Raw genomic sequence first — 19,557 nt, forward strand, 5'->3', positions numbered from 1 at the left:
GACATGAGAGCACATCAGACCTACCGAATTGCATTCTGAATACGAAGAATGTCTTTCTGATATCAAATAATTTTCATTTCATGAAATTCGCGATATAATACAAATTTTATGACAAATTATTAAAATTTGATATTTTTCACATTTTGGAGATATAACAGTCCTCGAAGTAAATTTTATAAATTTAATGATATAGTCTTAAAGTGTATGTAGCTGGGAGGAAAAGCCGACGATCAATTGAACATTTTGACCTTTCATATTGAAGATATGGATTTTTTCCCCAAAAGACCTAATTTTTTTTTGGTGTTTTGGGAAAAAAATCCATATCTTCAATACGAAAGGTCAAAATTTTCAATTGATTGTCGGCTTTTCATCCACCTACAGTTTAGGTAGAAATCATCAGATTTATGAAGTTTACTTCGAGTACTGTTAAATATCAAAAATATCAATTTTTAATGATTTGCCATAAAATGTGTATTACATTGCGAATTTCAAAAAATCAAAATAATTTGATATCAGAAGGCCATTCTTCGCATTCAGAATACAATTCGATATGTCAGATGTGCTCTAATGTCCCACAATAAATACTGTCCAAGCGTTCATACCCCTTCCCTTAATGGAAATCATAATTATTAGCAAGTACGGTGTTTTTAAAAATCTTGATTAAATTTAATACAATAATTTAGGATTTTAAACTTTTGATCTAAATACAAGATTAAAAGTAGATAGCATATCAGTTATTTTCGGTCATAAGTTCGACCTTCATCGGGAGATCGGCAACCCACGCTTACGCTAAGGATCGGTAATCTTTTGTGGACCTCAGAACTCTGTTGTACACTTCAGGGGCTGTGCAATACCGTGTTAGTGGTGAATACCGGGGTGGTGAATTCTCAAAATGGTCTGCCAAAAATCGCTTGCCCCCCCTTAGGCCGCGACAAAAAATCTTTGCCCCCCCCTTTTTAGACGTGCCTCCCCCTTGTGTTAACATCAAAAGTTCAAATCCTAAATTATAATGTTTGCGATCTATGAACTTTCATTCTAAAATTTTTAAATTTTAGATATTAAAATACCAGTTTTGTAGCTGAAGAAATCTCCAAAAATCTGCATGTCCGCCTGCACAGGTCCATGGTTGAATATCTCCGCTTGAATCTGACTAATGTTTGGTAAAATGGCGTACGCACTTTTCCCTGAAATGAAGAGATATTGCATATTAAAGACCCATTCAGTAGCTTTCAGTGATCCCAGCGAAAGTATAAAAAAATTAAAATTGTTTATAAATTGCTTAAAGTGAAGGATAAGTCATTCAAATGGTCATTTGCAGAGTATTTTTTGTGGGACATGAGAGCACATCAGACATATTGAATTGCATTCTGAATACGAGGAATGTCCTTCTGATATCAAATATTTTTGACTTTTTGAAATTGGCAATATAATATACATCTTATTGCAAATTATTATTATATCTTTTTTTATTTTTCATAATTTATTTAACAGTCCTCGAAGTAAAATTTACAAATCTAATGATACTATGCCTACTTAAAGTGTATAGCTGGGAGGAAACCCGACGATCATTTGAAAATTAAATTTTGACCTTTCGTATTGAAGACACACATTTTGTCCCAAAAAGACCTAGATTTTTTAGGTCTTTTTGAAGAAAAAAATGTATAATTATCTTTATTACGAAAAGTCAAATTTTTCAAATGATCGCCGGCTTTTCCTCCCAGCTAATACTTTAAGTAAATATCATTAGATTTATAAATTTTACTTTGAGGACTGTTACCGGTAAATGTATTGAACTGTCTATTTTTAATAATTTGCCATAAAACTTGAATTATATCACGAATTAAAAAAAATTGATATCAGAAGGAAATTCTTTGTATTCAAAATCATTACGCAAATTCGATATGCCTGATAAGCTCTCAGGCCCCACAAAAATACTGTGCAAAGGTGGGTGACCGACGCCTTGAAATAATGTGACTCATTGGCGTCAAATTTGACACTATTCGACATGACATGATTTCTGGTCGAATATGACCATGATGACTAGAAATCATGTATACGATCGTACTTTACACGTAACCTAGTCACATCGTCAGTGTAATAGGTAAAATATTGAAAGCTTTCGATATGCATACAGCCTTATCGCCTATGATAAAACTCACCAAAATGTAGATCATCCTGGTAAGAAATTGAATAATTTTTCGCACAAATATTACTACACACAGGAGTCTGAGCCTCCTCGGCACAATTTGGTAGAGCGGTCGTGATGGGTTCGAATCCCGTCCGCGTGTGATCAGGTAATTTGTGAGTGCACGATTTCATGCTATATGGCTTGCATCCATCAGATGTGTTATACATCCCTCCTGTGACGATGCCATTGTCAACCCAATAATGCCACACAGCCGTTGGAAACCCTCCGTCGCATCTATGTTGCAAAGAAATGATGGGACGGCACTTATCAAGTAAGGGATAGTGTAACAGAGCTGCATTCTTCCAGCATTTTGACATTTTAGTTCATAATGACTAAATAGTGCTAAGATTTATAGCTACATAAGCGTACAGTGAAATATTTTGTTTTAACATGTTTAATATGCGACATGCGCATGAACATTTACATGCGCTATTGATTATTAAGTTTGTTTGAGTGTTAATTAAAGAAATTATCATATTTTATTGATTACCCAATTCCGCAGGCCACTCCGCAACAAGAAATCACGTCCTCGGTTGAAACATTCACGTACGTATCTTTAGTTTTTGACAACGTACAATATCGATCTGTCATAGCCTCAGTGGCAGACATTGCCTAAAACACATAAATTCGATAACAGTTATATTTCGTATTTGAAATTATTTTAACTCAATTATTTTTATATACCCAGATTTGAAAAACAAGTTGTAGTCATTTGAAAATTGCGATGTGGATAGTTAAGTGTACAGACCCATAGTCAAGTGCGATTATCTCAATTTTACGATTTTAAGGCATACGGTACGTCCATACATGCACGAACGTGATTATCCTTCATACACATCTGAGTTCATTAGTTGTAAATAAAAACGATATCTTAGCTTCTTGCTAATTCCTGCATTAATTATATTAGTTTTCAGAAATTAGACAATAACAGGCTGTATCAAAAATCAAAATGATTGGTATCCACCAGTTTTTGGTATTTATTGACAAGCCTACGTTTGCATATGCAACACTGGATTTTCTTGAAATGCCAAGAATGTATAGTTTGAAAACCTTTTATAACATTCATCTATAAATTATAGGTAGCTCCTATGTTGTGTTTTAATGTGACAGTCTTGTCCATAATCACTGAAAACTGATGGGTACCAATCATTTTGATACACCCTGATAAACATGATAAACTTAAACTCAAATTGAAAATGCTTGTAAGCGACCATTTCTGCCAATCAACTTTCTCATTGAATCAAAGTGTTGGGCTTGTTGGTTACATCACAATTACTGTTACCGAAGTTATGACAATAAAATTACACAGACATACCCATCCAGCTTTACAAGCGCCTTGATCTTGAACTCTACCGATGGTGACGCAATTTGGCCATTGTACACGAGCATCAAAGTTATCTGGAACTGCGGGGTCATTATGGATGTAATACGATAGTGTAGGAATGTTGTTCGGCTTTTGAGATGGACGTTTTCCAGCTAATCGGGAAATAACGGTGTCATCATTGTCACCAAAATTGACGCCAGCCTGGTTAAAAGAAAATGTTTAGTTAAATTTGTTTGATGACAAATTATATGCAACATACATACCTGATACTTGGCTGATATTGGGTATTGATTTTTTTTCTTCAAATTTACAAATTTAAATGACTTAGGGGCCTAATTCTACTATTGGTTCCTCGGTCAATCTATTATGCTGCTCTTTACAGTGGCAAATAGTTTACCACTTGGGCCTGCCCTCCCCTCCATGCAGTTTTAGGGCTGCTTCTTTGACACTTTGGCCTCTTTACCAGTTTACAGAGGTGAACTACTTATATAACATATATGCTATCTACTGAAGATGGCATTGGAGAAAATAACTTATATGCTATCTACTGAAGATAGCATTTGTGAAAATAACTAATTTGCTATAATACTGAAGATAGCATTTGTGAAAATAACGTATAATTATGCTATCTACTGATGATAACATCTGTGAAAATAACTTGTATATTATATTGATATACAAGCATTGGTGAAAATAACTTATATACTATATCCAATTAAGATAGCGTATATGCTATCTACTGGAGATAGCATCTGTGAAAATAACGTATACTCTCTACTTAAGATAACATTTGTGAAATTAATTTCTATACTGTCTACTGAAGAAAGCATTTGTGAAAATAACTAATGTGTTATTTACTGAAGATAGCATTTGTGAAAATAACTAATGTGCTATCTACTGAAGATAGCATTTGTGAAAATAACGTATATATCTATTGAAGACAGTATTGGTGAAAGTAACTTATTTTTATGTCGATTGAAGATAACATTGGCGATAAACAATAACTGGAGATAGAATTTTGCGAAAATAACTTATATATTATCTACTTAAGCTAGCTGTGGTGAAAATAACTTATATACTATCTACTGAAGATAGCATTTGTGACAATAACTAATGTGCTATCTACTGAAGATAGCATTTGTGAAAATAACTAATTTGCTATCTACTGAAGATAGCATTTATGAAAATAACTAATTTGCTATCTACTGAAGAAAGCATTTGTGAAAATAACTAATGTGCTATCTACTGAAGATAGCATTTATGAAAATAACTAATTTGCTATCTACTGAAGATAGCATTTATGAAAAATAGCTTTAACTCTCTACTACTTAAGATAGCATTTGTGACTACTTAAGATAGCATTTGTGAAAATAACTTCTATACTGTCTACTGAAGAAAATAAATAATGTGTTATCTACTAAAGATAACATTTATGAAAATAACGTATATGCTACCTACTTAAGATAGCATATATGTGAAAATAACTTATATGCTATCTGCTGATGATGGCATCTGTGAAAATAACTTACATATCTATTGAAGATAGCATTGGTGAAAATAACTTATATATACTATCCACTTAAGATATGCTATCTACTGAAGATAGAATTTGTGAAAATAACGTATACATGGTATTATGTTATATACTGAATATAGTATCTGTGAAAATAACTTATATACCATCTACTGATGATAACATTCGTAAAAATAACTTATATATCTAAGATAGCATGTGTGAAAATAAGCTACCGGATATATGCTATCTACTGAAGATAGCATTGGTGAAAATAAGAATATTAATATATAAAACTGTTTAAGATTTTATTTCTAGTTTTTTGAATATTTTTTGACATGTATCCTACCTTCCATGTTGTATTCATTCGATTCACATGTTGGATTAATCGTTTTGAGAGCGGCTCATAGTGCGTACTGCATCGAATGGTAAGACATTGCAAACTCCATGTAAAATTCAAAATAACAATCAGAAAAGCTGAAATTATACAAACCAGGGCAAAATCATGGTTTAGTAGCTTATAATTCGTGAAAAACGCTATTTGAAAATTGTGTCAACGACGAATGGTGCACCATGGTGGGCTTGAGATCTGGTATCAATCTCTCTAGGGAAAGAAATTAATTTATCAATATCATGAGTCCTGATAACTACTGCAAGTTCTAGAAATTTATTCATCAATCTTCATCATTACTGCCCCCGATAACTACTACAAGTTACTTGAAGTTTACAGGAATAAAACCCGAGAATACACCAGAAAATACATTCCACTGTTTTCAAATTTAATTGTCCATTTTTTATCAAAGCAGTGCTTTGTATGAAAAATGGACAATTCATCGTAAATGCGGGTCTTCCACGACTGTTGTATTTACCTTTGATTTGTTCGGGTTTTACAACTGACCCTAGATGACCATGGGACCCAAGAAAGCCTCTTGTAAAGCTTATATCATGAATATTCATGATGTCACTAATGAATAATCACGAGGTGTTTGAATATATAGCCTCACGACCTCACTTATGAATATTCACGAGGTATATTTGAATATTCCTGACCTCATTAATGAATATTTAGGAGGTATATTTAAATACTCAGGATGTCACTAGTGAATATTCATGAGGTATATTTGAATATTTATGACTCCACTAATGAATTTTCATAATGGTATATTGGGTGCCCGTGGGAAGGTATAGGAGGGGGGGGGGCGACATTTCTGGAAACCGAAAAGGGGGAGGGTATAAGCATTTTTTGCAGGTCAAAAGGGTCACAAGCAACTTCAAGAATACACTCTAAAAGATCATAATTATACAGTACGGAAACGTTCAAATAGGCCTAATCCGTGCAAAATTACCCTATGATTCAGGATTTTATAACTTAATTATCATATACCTACCAATTTTGCCTAGATATGCTACCATGATGATGATGGCACGACCAGGCCAGGAGAGTCGAACACCTTTCTGTATGTATTGTAGAAAAGATACAAAATTCTATTGATAACAACATGTCATGGCCGATCAAAGATCAATCCAATTTTGTTCAGATTTAGCCATGCTGATAATATGACCTATATATAGCTGCATATAGCTATTGACATGACATACTATAGCCTACATACATGACAAATTGCATATATATATATAATATAAGTATCAACATCGTTATTAGGTCTTGTTTTCTTGTTATGTTGTTTTCTTCAAATAGACCCGAGTTCCTCCGTTGTGAAACAAAATCAGTGAATAGGCCTAAGCTATTGTGAACCCGGATATAGACGTGAGATTTCCTAATCAAGTGCAGTGAAGGTCAATTCCGACACACCCCCTCTCCGCCCCCTTTGGCCCTGCTTACCTATAGTTGTGTTTTGTTGGTAAGCTCTGTGTTCTTTCAAACTTCAAACCAAGGTTGAAATGGCCTTTAGCGTTCACTATTATTACATGTACAACGAATATTGTTTCGAAAATCCATTCTTTTCAGTGTCAGTAGCCATATTCGTTTATGCCATACCTGATACCAGACGTGTTTACATACATGTATCACATGATATGTCACATGATCGAACAGGAACAAAGAAGATATTAAAGGGAACAAACCAAATGATCGATTTACATCCTAATAGGCAATGTCCGCGATTCAAACGTTCTAAACGTCAATTGGACAGTGATTATCATGATTATTTGGACCTTCGTTAAGGGATCGGATAGCAACGTTTGTCTGCCATAAAATGTATATTAAATCGCGCCATTTCAGCCTGGAAAATCTAAATTATGCCTATTTGATATCAGAAGGACATTCCCCGTATTCAAAATGCAATTTAGTGTGTTTGACGCGTTCTCAGGTCCCACAAAAAATGGTGTAGGTCTAAACGTTGCTATCCTTAAACGATTTCCCAACTTATGGGGGGTGAGAGGGCAGACAACCCCTGCGTAGCGCAGTCTTCACAGAGTTTAGGGGCCTATGGAGCTTGTTTTGTTAAGCTCCATGGGCGTACATCATGATTAAAAGTGATAACGAGTGACCCACCCCCCCGGTTGACCAAAAATGTACACCGAGTGCAGTGGAAAAAAGAGTGAGAGAGTGAAAGGATTGAAAAAAGTAGTCTGTATAGGCCTACTCTTAAAAGAGTGAATATTGCCTACAAAAATGTACTTTCTCTCATTTTAGAGCAGGGGCGTATAGCTAGCTTTCTTGGTCGGGGGGGCAAAATAAAATTGTACGGCTACAGCTGAAAAAAGTGCAGTTGCAACATGTAATTTTTTGTTTTTTGAGAGACTGTACATGTCTTCGAGCTTCCAAAAAGGCCTTATTGGGACGATATGAGCGCGTAGCGCGCAAACATTTTGAATTTGATACTATTTTTGACCATAATCGAGATGAAAATGGCTTTATTGTGACAATGTGCGTGTGCAGCTCGCAAAATTTTTTGTATTTTACACTATTTTTGGCCCATAATCAGGCCCTTGATGAATTTTGATGGAAAAAGGGCTCCTTGCCCTTTTTCTTTTCCTTTGCCCTTTGGTCAGACGGGTACTTTTTTCTTTCATTTTTGTCAGGGGGGACAGTCTGCCCCCCTCCCCCACTGGCTACGGTACTGTTTTATAGTGTTTTCCACTTAAAAACGGGTTGCCCTTCGTTCAACTCCTTGAAAGAGTGGAAATTCACTATTTTACATTAAAAGAGTATATAGGCTAAATGGTGATAATGCAAACGAGTTCGTTCAGGAGGTCATCGCCATCTTTTGATTTGTTCCCTAATTGACAAAGATTAGGCCTAATCGTGTAGCGGAACTTCCGTATTGGGCCTCTTAGGCCTATAATGCTTAGTTAGAGTATAATGTTAAAGTACAGACTTGACATTTAATATGGAATATTTTTCGCAAAGTTCCAAGACTGGTCTGGACGGAGTCTGCATAGACCGCACGGGCTAAATATTAATTGGGCTGTGTCGGGAGATGGTGTAAAATAATTGTTTGATAGAAAATGTGCTTTCGATAAGTTTACATTATGGTGCTCATAATGTAACGAATTTGTCTAAAATGACGGATTTAGGGAACTGAATTTGAGCTGTGCGGGGGACACAATTTCGGACTTTATGCAACGTGGTTCTGTAATTATCAAATTTATAGGGGTTTGAGGTGATATTTCTTAAACTTCGTCAGCAACTGGCATTCTTCACAGCTGAAATACACTGTCTTACATTATATACCAGTGTACCAAAAATTCAAATTCAGTCTCCTTAAATCCGCCATTTTAGGCTAATTTATGAGCGCCATAATGTAAACTAATGGAAAGCGCATTTTCTGCCAAACAATTATTTTACACCATCTCCCGACACACCCCAATTAATATTTAGCCCGTGCCGTTTATGCAAACCTCTACCAGACCAGTCTTTGAATTTTGAGAAAAAGCATTCCATATTAAATGTCAAGTCTGTATATTGACATGTGTTGTAGGGCGTACATGTGGCAATAGGCTGAGTTGATTGTCATAAGGCAAACGCACACGTTTGCCTCTGCAGTATAGGCCCATCATTTTTGAGATACCTGAAAATGTTTGCTTTCTTTTTAGATTTTTTGCATCATCTTAAAAGTTATTTCTCATGATTGGATATGAGTGAAGTGCTCTAAAAAGTGAAACCTTGCCAGGTTATGATTGGTAACTTCAATGATAATTATTCTTTTCTTTAAAATAAAATCCCGTCCTCCACAGCAAGTTTGTGGAGAACAACCAATACTGGCTATAATATCTATATCTGTGATGGGGTGTAGCCATGATTCTTTTGTGGCTATAGCGATGCGAAAGTGAACTCCTAAATAAAGAAAAGTTCAATGCAAAAATGGACTTTACCTTTGACGGTTAACGGGTACCCCCGCGGGTTGGCATGAAACGGAGGTCCTTAGTGTTATTTTACTTTAGGCCTATTTATTTCAGAGAAGATGTAAGGGACCGTTCACAAACACTTGTTAGGGGGGGCCTGATGCAAAAAGGGGGCCCTGAAAATGTTTGACCCTCCTAGGGAAAAAATGACCACAAATTTTCCTGGAAAATTACGTTTAGGCCTATATGCTTTTATATGGGGTTGACCCATAATTTTCTTGTCAAAAAGGGAGGGGGGCCCTGAAAATTTTTGAGGTCTGTAAAGGGGGGCCCCGAAAAATTTTCGCGATGAAATTTTTTTGCATCAGACGCCCCCTTACAAGTGTTTGTGAACGGTCCCTAATGAAGTTTATTTTTACCGTTTCCCCCTGAAGGTTCTTTCTAGACCTGTCAATTGGTGGGGGTTGTAGGCCTACCTGCAGTCCGCTGCACTTCTGGACTAGGCTAGCTTTTATTATAGGCCTACTGTGATGATGAGCTTTCAATATCTTAATGAACCAACATTGTATAGGCCTAGGGCCTAATTATATAAAACAACAAACATGTGTTAGCCTAAACAAAAAATAATAAAAAACTAAAACAAACAAAATGCAAGTAGGCTAAGCAACTTAGAATTCAAAAATAGGAATTGTCGACTTATTCAACATCCACCTCACCTCACCTCACCTAGGCTGTTTCATCCTCTGTAGTATGAAGCCCTCTTCAAGAATCTTCCATTTCTGTCTGTCTTGCGCATCCCTTGCCCAAGTGGTGCCTATATATGCTGTTAAGTCGTCTCGCCATCTTCGTCTTTGCCTTCCTCTTCTACGCTTTCCTGTTCTTGGTTGCCACTCGGTGACTCTTTTTGTCCATCTGTTGTACGCTATCCATCAATTCGGGACGTAGAGGCTGAGGTCCTCGTGAATGGGACCAAAAGATGAGAGTGAAGAGCTTCTAGTCCGAACTTCTGAAGGACGGGTTAGGACGGATTAAAGTAGAACTGGGGCTCACTCATCTAAAAACTTAACTTACTCAAAACTGGCGACCGATAGAGTTGAATTGTTGATTGTACAATATTTCTTCAAGGAAGGATCCCGGGAAGGATGGAAGAAGTTATAGCCATAGGCCTATGACCCTGGGCGCCTATGACAAATAAAAAAAAGCAAGAATACCGGTATGAAAGCTATAGGAATAAATGATTAATAAAGAAAGAAATTATTCAAAGGTCAACAGGAAGAGCAGTTGAAAAACATCTTTCATCAAAAAGAAAACAATTTTCTTCTTCCAAACTTCAAATCAGGAGAGGACTGCCAGAAAGTTCAACCCTTTGAATTGTTGACATGACATCAATGAATGGGGGCGTAAGCACCGCTTTCCGGGCACTCCCTTTAGCGTTTATTACTACAATTTTATATATGATTTGAATTAAACCACTTCCTGGATTTCCTTTGTGTTTCATCTGTCAAAATTGTACGCGTTTGTCATTAACATGAATAAAGGAAATGCAATATTTTCCTAAATAACCTCTAGATAGATGAAAAAAATCACAATACATGTTTTATGGGCTATAGGAATTTATAAAGTGTTTCTAGATATTTTCACACAAGTTCACCGGCCATGTTGGGCGACCTTCCGTTGTTTTTGTGAGTGACAGGTCTGCTATTTCAATCTTGAGGGTGTTAATTCACAGCTATATTTAGCCGAATTCGTTATATAATTTGCGTTCAGGATCCTAATGCTGTTACGCCCGTTCTTTGATTCGAAGACTGATTATAAACGTCGGCTTGGTCACGATCCCAAAGAAAGGTCAGTACCGTATTTTCTCCACCCTGATCGTTTTACGGGAAACAGGACGGTTCGCACCCTTTCAATTTCGGACCCGTGCACTTTCGCCCCCTTTCAATTTCGCACCCGTGCACTTTCGCCCCCTTTTTAAACCGCGGGTAATGTGCTGCTGTTGATTGATGATGCACAATCGATCGCTTCAACTCCCGGCGGTACAGTGGGGTGTTGTATGTGTATAGTATTGGTTGACTTTTGAGTGTTGATTGTCTGTGTTTGCAGTACCGGTACTGGGTCCAGCGTGTACAAAAGCAAATAGTATGTTGATGGACTCTCCGGTTCGATTGAATTTAATAGGCCTATATTATTAATTTATTACGATTCATATATTAAATGTGCTTCGTCTAAAGATTGGTATTCATTATGTTTTTGATTTGTTATTTTGTTTTACTTAGGCCTATTTTATTTTATTTCATTTCTATTTTATTTTATTTTAAGCCTATTAATTATTTTTATTATATTATTATTATTATTATTATTATTATTATTATTATTATTATTATTATATTAATTATTATTATATTATTGTTATTAGAATTATGTTATCTTATTAGTACTTTATAATAGGCTATATAATTTAGTATTCAATTATTTATGGCCTATAAAGTATAAAATTTATAGGGCCTAATATTGATATGGACAAAAATATGATGGCTTATAATTTATAATTTTATCCCATCTTTATGTTGCCAATTGATCTTCTTTGACATGACACTAATGGAAAAAAATATTTAGCAAATTTCTCAAAGACAAATGCGCACAAGCAAAACAAATGCCTGCAGCAGCTTTGCGATAATGCTGTGCCGACTTTCACCACCTTTCTTCACCGCGAGTATTAGCTGCCACTGGTACGTGAAAGCGCCGGGCGTGACATGGGTTCAATCAATGCAATGGTAGCCTACGGTGACTAGGCAGTAGCACGCATATATTCGTCCCAGAACACACCCGTACCGGATCGATTGCTTGACAAGTCTCCGGGCCACGCGGCCGCGTGATTGTATAAAGTGTGACTCCTTCAACCCATTATGTAATGAATGACTTACGCGAAAGCGCCGGGTATGGTGTGGGTCCAATCAATGGTAGGGTACCGTAAACAGACACGCAAAAGTGCCATATGCCTCTTGACGTACGATCGTAAAATACTATTAATCAGGAAAGTTTTCTGTTCGTTTTAATGAGAAATGTAAATAATGAACCAAATGTTTTAACTTTTATGTCTTTTAATGAATGATGTATTTTGTCTGTGTTCTTAATTAATTTAATATATATTTCTACAAGTGTTACGTAAATTGTATAAAACAAAGAAATGTAAATACTTTTAATGAATTTTGATATATTTGATGTATGATTTTTTGATGTTTATGCATTTTTATGTTTTTAAAAAATTCTTACATATATAGGGCTTATGTATAATTCTACAAATTGTTATGTATATTGTTTTTATGACACAGAGCCTCTGTAATAGCAGATTTATCTGAAAGGTAGCCCTGTATAAATATGGTTTTAATAAATAACATAAAGTAAATAAACAAATTTGTGGAAAAAATGCTATCCAATTCTGCATTGTAAATGATTGACATTTATGTGTTCATGATTCATTTTGTTTACTGGCCTGTCAATCACGGACTCATTATGACGACGCTTTATTAACACCACGGCACATCTTATATCTTAATCTGCTAAATATGCCGACAATTTTAAGGGGGATGTTTGAACTCGAAGATGTCAATAATGTAATATAGGATCTATTTCTTAGATAATAAAGATCGTGTAAAGGAGATGAATTTCTTTCTTTATTTTTCTTTTCTTTTTCCTTTTTTTTTTCGTTTTTATAGTGCCTTTTTTTTCTTCTTTTTTTTTTAATCAAGAAAGCTGCTTTGTCTTTTGAACCCTGTTTTGTTGCACGTTGCTGCACATAATAAACAGTTTTAAACAATCAATTTATTTCTATCAATTAGATTTGTTCAGTTCATCTTAATTTCTTTGGATTTCGTTTTTTCTTTCCCTTTCTTTCTTTATTTCCTTTCTTTCTTTTTTTCGCTTTGCATGATCAGGCTATAGGGGTCCGACGCATAAATGACATCTATCTTAAAGGAGTATTTCGTGATCCTAGTATCATCTTTTTATGACATTTTTAGTAGACATGGTAGATATGCTTGAAAAATCTTATTCCCAAAATTTCAGTTGATTCCGATTTTGCATTATGCGTGTTATGCATGACTATGTGTATTACACTGCTCCATAGGCCACTGTTGTAATTTCGTTCTGGTACACCAGAACGTAATTCAAAATTGACGATATTTTTGCTAGGCGAATTAAATCTGCAAGAATTATTTTTTGGACATAAACATTATGTAGCCAGAGGTTTCCAGTGGTATAAAAATCTCAATTTTTTGAGAAAAGTGAGGGGATAATAATAATAATAATAATAATAATAATAATAATAATAATAATAATAATAACTTTATTTAACACGGTAAAACATGTTCAATACAATATTGATCTTCCACATGTCCGTGTGGATATTAAAACATTATTAAAATATAAAATATAAAAGTTTGTTAAAAGATAATTATAATGCAAAAATGTACATAGACTAATACAATATTTCACTAAGAGACAAATAATTTATAATAAATGAATATGATAAAAATAATCTGCATTCATCCTCATATCATTGTTATTCTTCTTCTTATTATTATTATTATCATATTATTATCATTATATTATATTATTAAGTAAACTTTGTTTATATTATTAACATTGTTATTATTATTATTATTATTATTATATTATTATCATATTATTATTATTATCATCATATTACTGAGAAAAAAATCTCGGTGCTCTATTTTGTTATAAAATATCCTTTCTTTCCTTCCTTCCGGGTTTATCATGACTTTGTGCATGCCCGACGGCCCCAGCACTATAAAACATACTACGCCGCACCGCCGAGTTCAAGCAATCGATCGTGCATCAATCAACAGCAGCACAATACCAGCGGTATAAAAAGGGGCGAAAGTGCACGGGTGCGAAATAGAAAGGGGGCGAAAGTGCACGGGTCCGAAATTGAAAGGGTGCGAACCGTCCAGCATTCGTTTTTACGAATACATGTAACATGTGTAATGTACACATGATGTACGTACATACACGTACATATAACTTCGTAAGCGATGCATCATGTAAGCTTATCTATTTCTACAAACATTGTACATGTACATGACAACATCTGTGTCTGAATGACCACAAGTATTACAACAGGACGAGATGGCCGAGTGGTTAAGGCCGAGAGATACGATCAACGAGAGTTTGAGGCTTGAGCCTTGGCTAGACTCGCCGAGTCTCATGGACGCCGTTCGTCCACTGAGACTCGTTTTTCCCATTTTGTTTGTGAATGTGATTTACACGCTTAAGACTTTGCGCCGCTGTGGCATTTTAACAAATTTCTTTGAAATTTGGACGATGCATATAAAACTGTACTCATAATGTCTCACTCTCATATAAGAATCAGAAACTTAAGGGGGTACTACACCCATTGATTTTTTTTTGCATTTTTTTTGCATTTTGTGAAGAAATTACAAAAAAAAATTGGGCAAAGTGGTATGCTAAATGAAGGGCAAATCTTCTCGTTTTATTGGTGGCATCGGTATCAACGTAGCTTACATGCTTTTAAAAGTAGAAGCCAAAAGGTGGTACATCACTGATGATTTAAATTCACTTCATTTTGAAAGCTTAATATCAACGGATTTCGTTAAAATTTTGGATATGTGTTGCTAACACGTTAGGGAAATAAAGTTGATATGTAAAATGGGAATAAGTGGTTCCTGATTTCTTTTATGACTTCATGAACTTGGTGCTCCACAACTATCAAAAAGGAACTGGTTAAAATGCTTCTATTTTCAATGTTGAGCTATATTTTGTATTTTTAACTTGCAACATTATTTCACTGAAACTTAATTAAGCCATAGGTAACAGGTTACCACAACCATACTACAGCAGTGTTGAAAAAAATTGTATTTCTTGTCACCTATACCACCATATTGGGTAGTTTTCCGTAAGCTTAGCTTTTGTGATTTTGGTAACTATTTTATATTTATTTGTGAAATCCATCTCAACTAGGCATTCTAAATTGTACTCACCATTTACATCCCAAGGTATATTAGTATATCCACCTTGCACTTCTCGATATATATCCAGTTAAAGACAGAATATCAAAATTATTCCTCATTATGATACATTTTGTATCACAGACTCTCACATGTGTATTCAAAATTGATGCTTAAATTTGACCTGAACCAATTGACCTATAACCTGACATACGGTGACCTAATAGCCTTTTCTTCTCCTAACAACACATCAATAACAACATCAATATCAAATTGACTAATGACTATGCATCTATTGTGTAAGTGTTTATTTAATTTATTCAGTGTTATATATTTTGCAAGCACCACTAGAATTTCTATAGAGAGTATAACAAAGGATTTAATGTATTCTATTCATGTACCCTACTTGAACATGTTGAAAAGAATAAATTATGTTTTGTTATGAAACACGCATCTGAGTTACCAGGATACGGTAAACAAAAATATATAGGGCTAAAATGACTTACTATACAATGGTTTAAAAACACCTTTTTTATTTATTTTTTAAATTTTTGTTTATTTCACATGATCCGTGCATATATCGCCTCGCTATAAATGAAAAAATATTTTTTTAGACCAATCAAACCAATATATGGGTGTAGTACGCCCTTAACTAGGATTCCTACCAAATTCTTGAAACGCAATATCATTTGGAATTTCGGTGAATAAAGATGATTTAAGAAGCCGCTTCCCTCCCCGCGTCCAACAAAAATGATCACGAATGAAAAATGACAAATTTCACTGCGCGTGTGCACGAAGGTAAATTTCGCTGATCCCTCCTGTTCTTTTCTATGTCAATTTAACACACGATTCCCGCTGTTGTTTTGGTTCCAATAAAATAGCCTAAATCCCAAGGCCCCGATCTCAAAACAATAAACATGGCGGAACAAGCACAACCCGATGACCGTGCGTAAGCAGTTGAAGGACTGGTTGATTAAGTTACGTGAAAATACGTCATTGATCAGCATCAAACGATAGTCTCCGCACAGCCAATTTGCGTCGGTCCTAACGCTCGTCGTTCCTATAGACACATACAGTGTGTGCGAGACTAACCTACCACCTGCCTACGACAAAAACAAATGAGACGAAGAACTGAGCAACCATATTTGTCCTGAAAAATGCTTCATCGTGACGATCAGAAACGCCAAAATTTTTTTTTTTTTACTACGCTGGATATTGTTCTGGAATCAAAGTACATGTAAGGATCAAATTTGAAGGTAAATAGGCCAAATATTGCAAGAAAATCTACTCACTAGGGCGCTAGGGAGTGCGCTTTGAGTACACGGCTATAGGGAAAACCAATAATCTAGACTAGCCTTGGCCCTGGCCTGGGCTTGCCTCTTACTTTAGGTGAAAATTCTCTTCCCTCCCAAAAAGTTCCTATTTTTGGTCGGGAATCCTTCAATTAAGTTCAGTTATTTAATTTCAGAATTTCTTCTTGCCCCCATACACTGCTTAGCACGTGCAGATAGTGTATGTGCTTCGTCCGTGCTTCGGAAGTCACATAAACCAGTTGGTCCCGTGTACAGGAAGAGTCAAACCCTGTGCACGTTAAGTGTCAGAGCTATTCGAAAAGAGAAGGGGGACCATTCCCGGTTCTGATATCTGCAATCAATCCTAGGTTCCAGGATCGTGCATAGCCTACGTGTAGTAAAAAACTGCACGTTAAGCCTGTGCGACAATACTCAATTTGTGGTATGCACGTATAGGAAGAAGAAGAAGGTTTTCTAATTACAAGGCGAATTGTAAGCCCAACGAAATGCATATTATTTCGCAAAATTATGTTAAATGAAAATTCAATTAAGTTTGCTTGCAAGTTGCATGCACACACTTTTTTGAGACTAGGGAAAATGGAGCTCATAAAACATAAATTTGTTTGAGCTAGTGATGAGGTGGGTTGAGGCCTCTGGTGCCTATTTTAATACAAAATAGCTTTACCCTGTCATAATGTGTCATAACCCTGTTCTTGCAAATCAGTGGTGAAAGTAGCAATATTTTGTTTGTATGTAGTCATGGGTTTTGTGGATGTTTTGCTTGAAAGGAATATTTACTGAGCTCAATAATGATGATGGATTGTGAGCTTTCATCAACGAGGACAAGATCTAGTCTGGTGTGTGGGAAGAATATCAGGAGGAATTGTGGTACCAGCAATATTTGTGGTACCATCTACATGAAATTTGTAGGTCATAGTACAGGGATGTAAGAGTTCGGATATCGCCGAAATCCGCTTTTTGTGTGTTTCAAAAAATTTCCGCCTGTATGCGTTTTTAGCCACGAATTTTTTTTTTCTGAACCGAAAAACTCGGAAAACCCTCCCGCGCTGCAAAATTAATATTTTATATTAAAATTAAACTACTGCAATTTACGTCTATAGCATGAACCGGCTATGACCCCCTGACCCGATGATTTGCGATTAACCGCGTGTTGTTACACAGGTCGATCAGGTACCATATTTCCCGTGTTGTAAACACGTGCTATGCCTATCGGAGTGTGATTACTGGGTATGCGAATGTCGCTGCCATTGATTGCGTGTGGGGAAATTTCAGATCAGCTGTTCGGCGCGGTGTATAAAACCTTGGATTATTTTCAACAATCTGTTTGCTGGAAGCTTAAGCTTAACAATGGAAATTATAGGGATACTGATGTAAGGAAAATATATGCAACCTGTCGTGACAAGTGGAGGTGGGACTGGATTGAAAAAAAAAGACGGCAGCAGATTTTTTCTATCGGACTACATTCGAAAAGTAAACATCGAAAAGTACTGCATCCGCTGAATTGAAGTGGCAAATCAGGTAGACAGCATGTTGTACATGTTGTAAAACTATTATCATATACATGTGCATAATTGTGAGTACGGTACTACATCATTACATGTAACAAAAACAGCCTCAAATGTTTAGAATTAAGGGGTCCAAAAGCCAGGAAATTGGGTATTTTCATCACTGTCAAAATTACAAAAATTTTCTGCAGGGGGCAACCCCCTCAACCCCTGCAGAACACCTCGCGCAAGCGCTCGGCACTCGCGCAAGCGCGCGAGAGTTCAGGCCAAAATACAATAGGCCACTTACATCCCTGATAGTAGAACTTCCAGGACTGGTTACTGAAATCTTTGAGAGTGACTGTCCATGATTTTGCGGAGAACAGAGTTACTATGCCAAGTATGCCGACCTTGTTCAAGCATGATTTTACAATAGTTAAGAACATGATGAAGAAGGGTCGCGTAATTTCCACATATTTTATATAGTTACATTTGGTTTAAAACCTTTTTCAGCAGCTACTCAAGATTGTTTTTAGTGAAAAGAGTACAAGGAAAGTATTCACCAGGGTTCGGTTTTTGCCGGCAAAAACCTGTTTTTGCCGGCAAAGTGGCAAAAACCTGGCAAAAACTGTTTTGCCAGTTTTTGCCTGGTTTAAACCGGCAAAAATGGCAAAAACTGGCAAAAACTCACATATAGTCACTCAAATATTAAAAAGTGACTCAAAAAACTCATAAACAGTAACACACAACTTTTAATGAATCATTCAACATATTTTTTGTCTAATCAAGTCCTTAAAATGAAAAAGTTTTGAATTTGATACATGCCACATTTCAATTAAATGCACTTGAGCAATGAAAACGCATGCCTATAATATCTTAATATATTGCTTATAATTACAAAATCTGGCCTTGTTACACTCGGGAACTTATTTTTGTAACTTAATGAGATGAAAAACTGAATATAAATCACTTTTTAGTTTTTGCCATTTTGCCGGCAAAAACTGGCAAAACTGTTTTTGCTAAGTGGTTAAAACCGCAGTTAAAACCGCGGTTTTTCCACCTCTTGGCAAAAACCTCACGAACCCTGGTATTCACCATAAATTTCATGATGCCTTTAAATAGGAAAGGTTGTAAATACATGGATTACCAGAGGTAATCAGATTTGAATGAGAGTGCAGTACGAAACATGTCACCCTGGACCACAAGATTTGGCAGTTTACACAGCTCTCAGTGACTTCATCTTTGATGGATTTTAACAGTCCTCAGTTTTTTATGGCATATTACCAAATGTTGGAATTGTCAACATGCAGATTGTCAACTGCATTTTGACAATAAAATAGGTCTATTCCCTGTCAATGATGACTCTTTGGGACCTCTCCAAAAGCCATAAGTTAATTCCGTGATACGGAAAATGGACGAATTTCACAGAATTGGAGGTAG

At 35.7% G+C, this 19,557-nt stretch overlaps 2 protein-coding genes across 2 annotated transcripts in view; one reads left to right on the forward strand and one right to left on the reverse strand.

Moving 5' to 3' along the window:
• Positions 1-7,023, reverse strand: part of LOC140143350 (cathepsin B-like) — a 9,567-nt gene extending 2,544 nt beyond the window's left edge. Inside the window, exons 1-7 of the mRNA XM_072165208.1 lie at positions 6,869-7,023; positions 6,414-6,480; positions 5,375-5,502; positions 3,504-3,713; positions 2,679-2,800; positions 2,160-2,422; positions 1,068-1,184 (exon numbers count right to left, since the gene is read on the reverse strand). Of these exons, the coding sequence (XP_072021309.1) occupies positions 1,068-1,184; positions 2,160-2,422; positions 2,679-2,800; positions 3,504-3,713; positions 5,375-5,502; positions 6,414-6,438 (865 nt within the window). The 5' untranslated portion in view covers positions 6,439-6,480; positions 6,869-7,023. The remainder of the gene's footprint in view (positions 1-1,067; positions 1,185-2,159; positions 2,423-2,678; positions 2,801-3,503; positions 3,714-5,374; positions 5,503-6,413; positions 6,481-6,868) is intronic.
• A 3,965-nt stretch (positions 7,024-10,988) lies between these two features.
• The window catches only part of LOC140143343 (ras-related protein Ral-A-like), a 64,193-nt gene continuing 55,624 nt past the window's right edge, over positions 10,989-19,557 (forward strand). The window contains exon 1 of the mRNA XM_072165199.1: positions 10,989-11,178. The gene's annotated coding sequence lies outside the window, so the exon portion shown is untranslated. The remainder of the gene's footprint in view (positions 11,179-19,557) is intronic.

The sequence above is a fragment of the Amphiura filiformis genome, unplaced genomic scaffold, assembly GCF_039555335.1.
Source record: "Amphiura filiformis unplaced genomic scaffold, Afil_fr2py scaffold_21, whole genome shotgun sequence".
Taxonomy (NCBI): Eukaryota; Metazoa; Echinodermata; class Ophiuroidea; order Amphilepidida; family Amphiuridae; genus Amphiura; species Amphiura filiformis.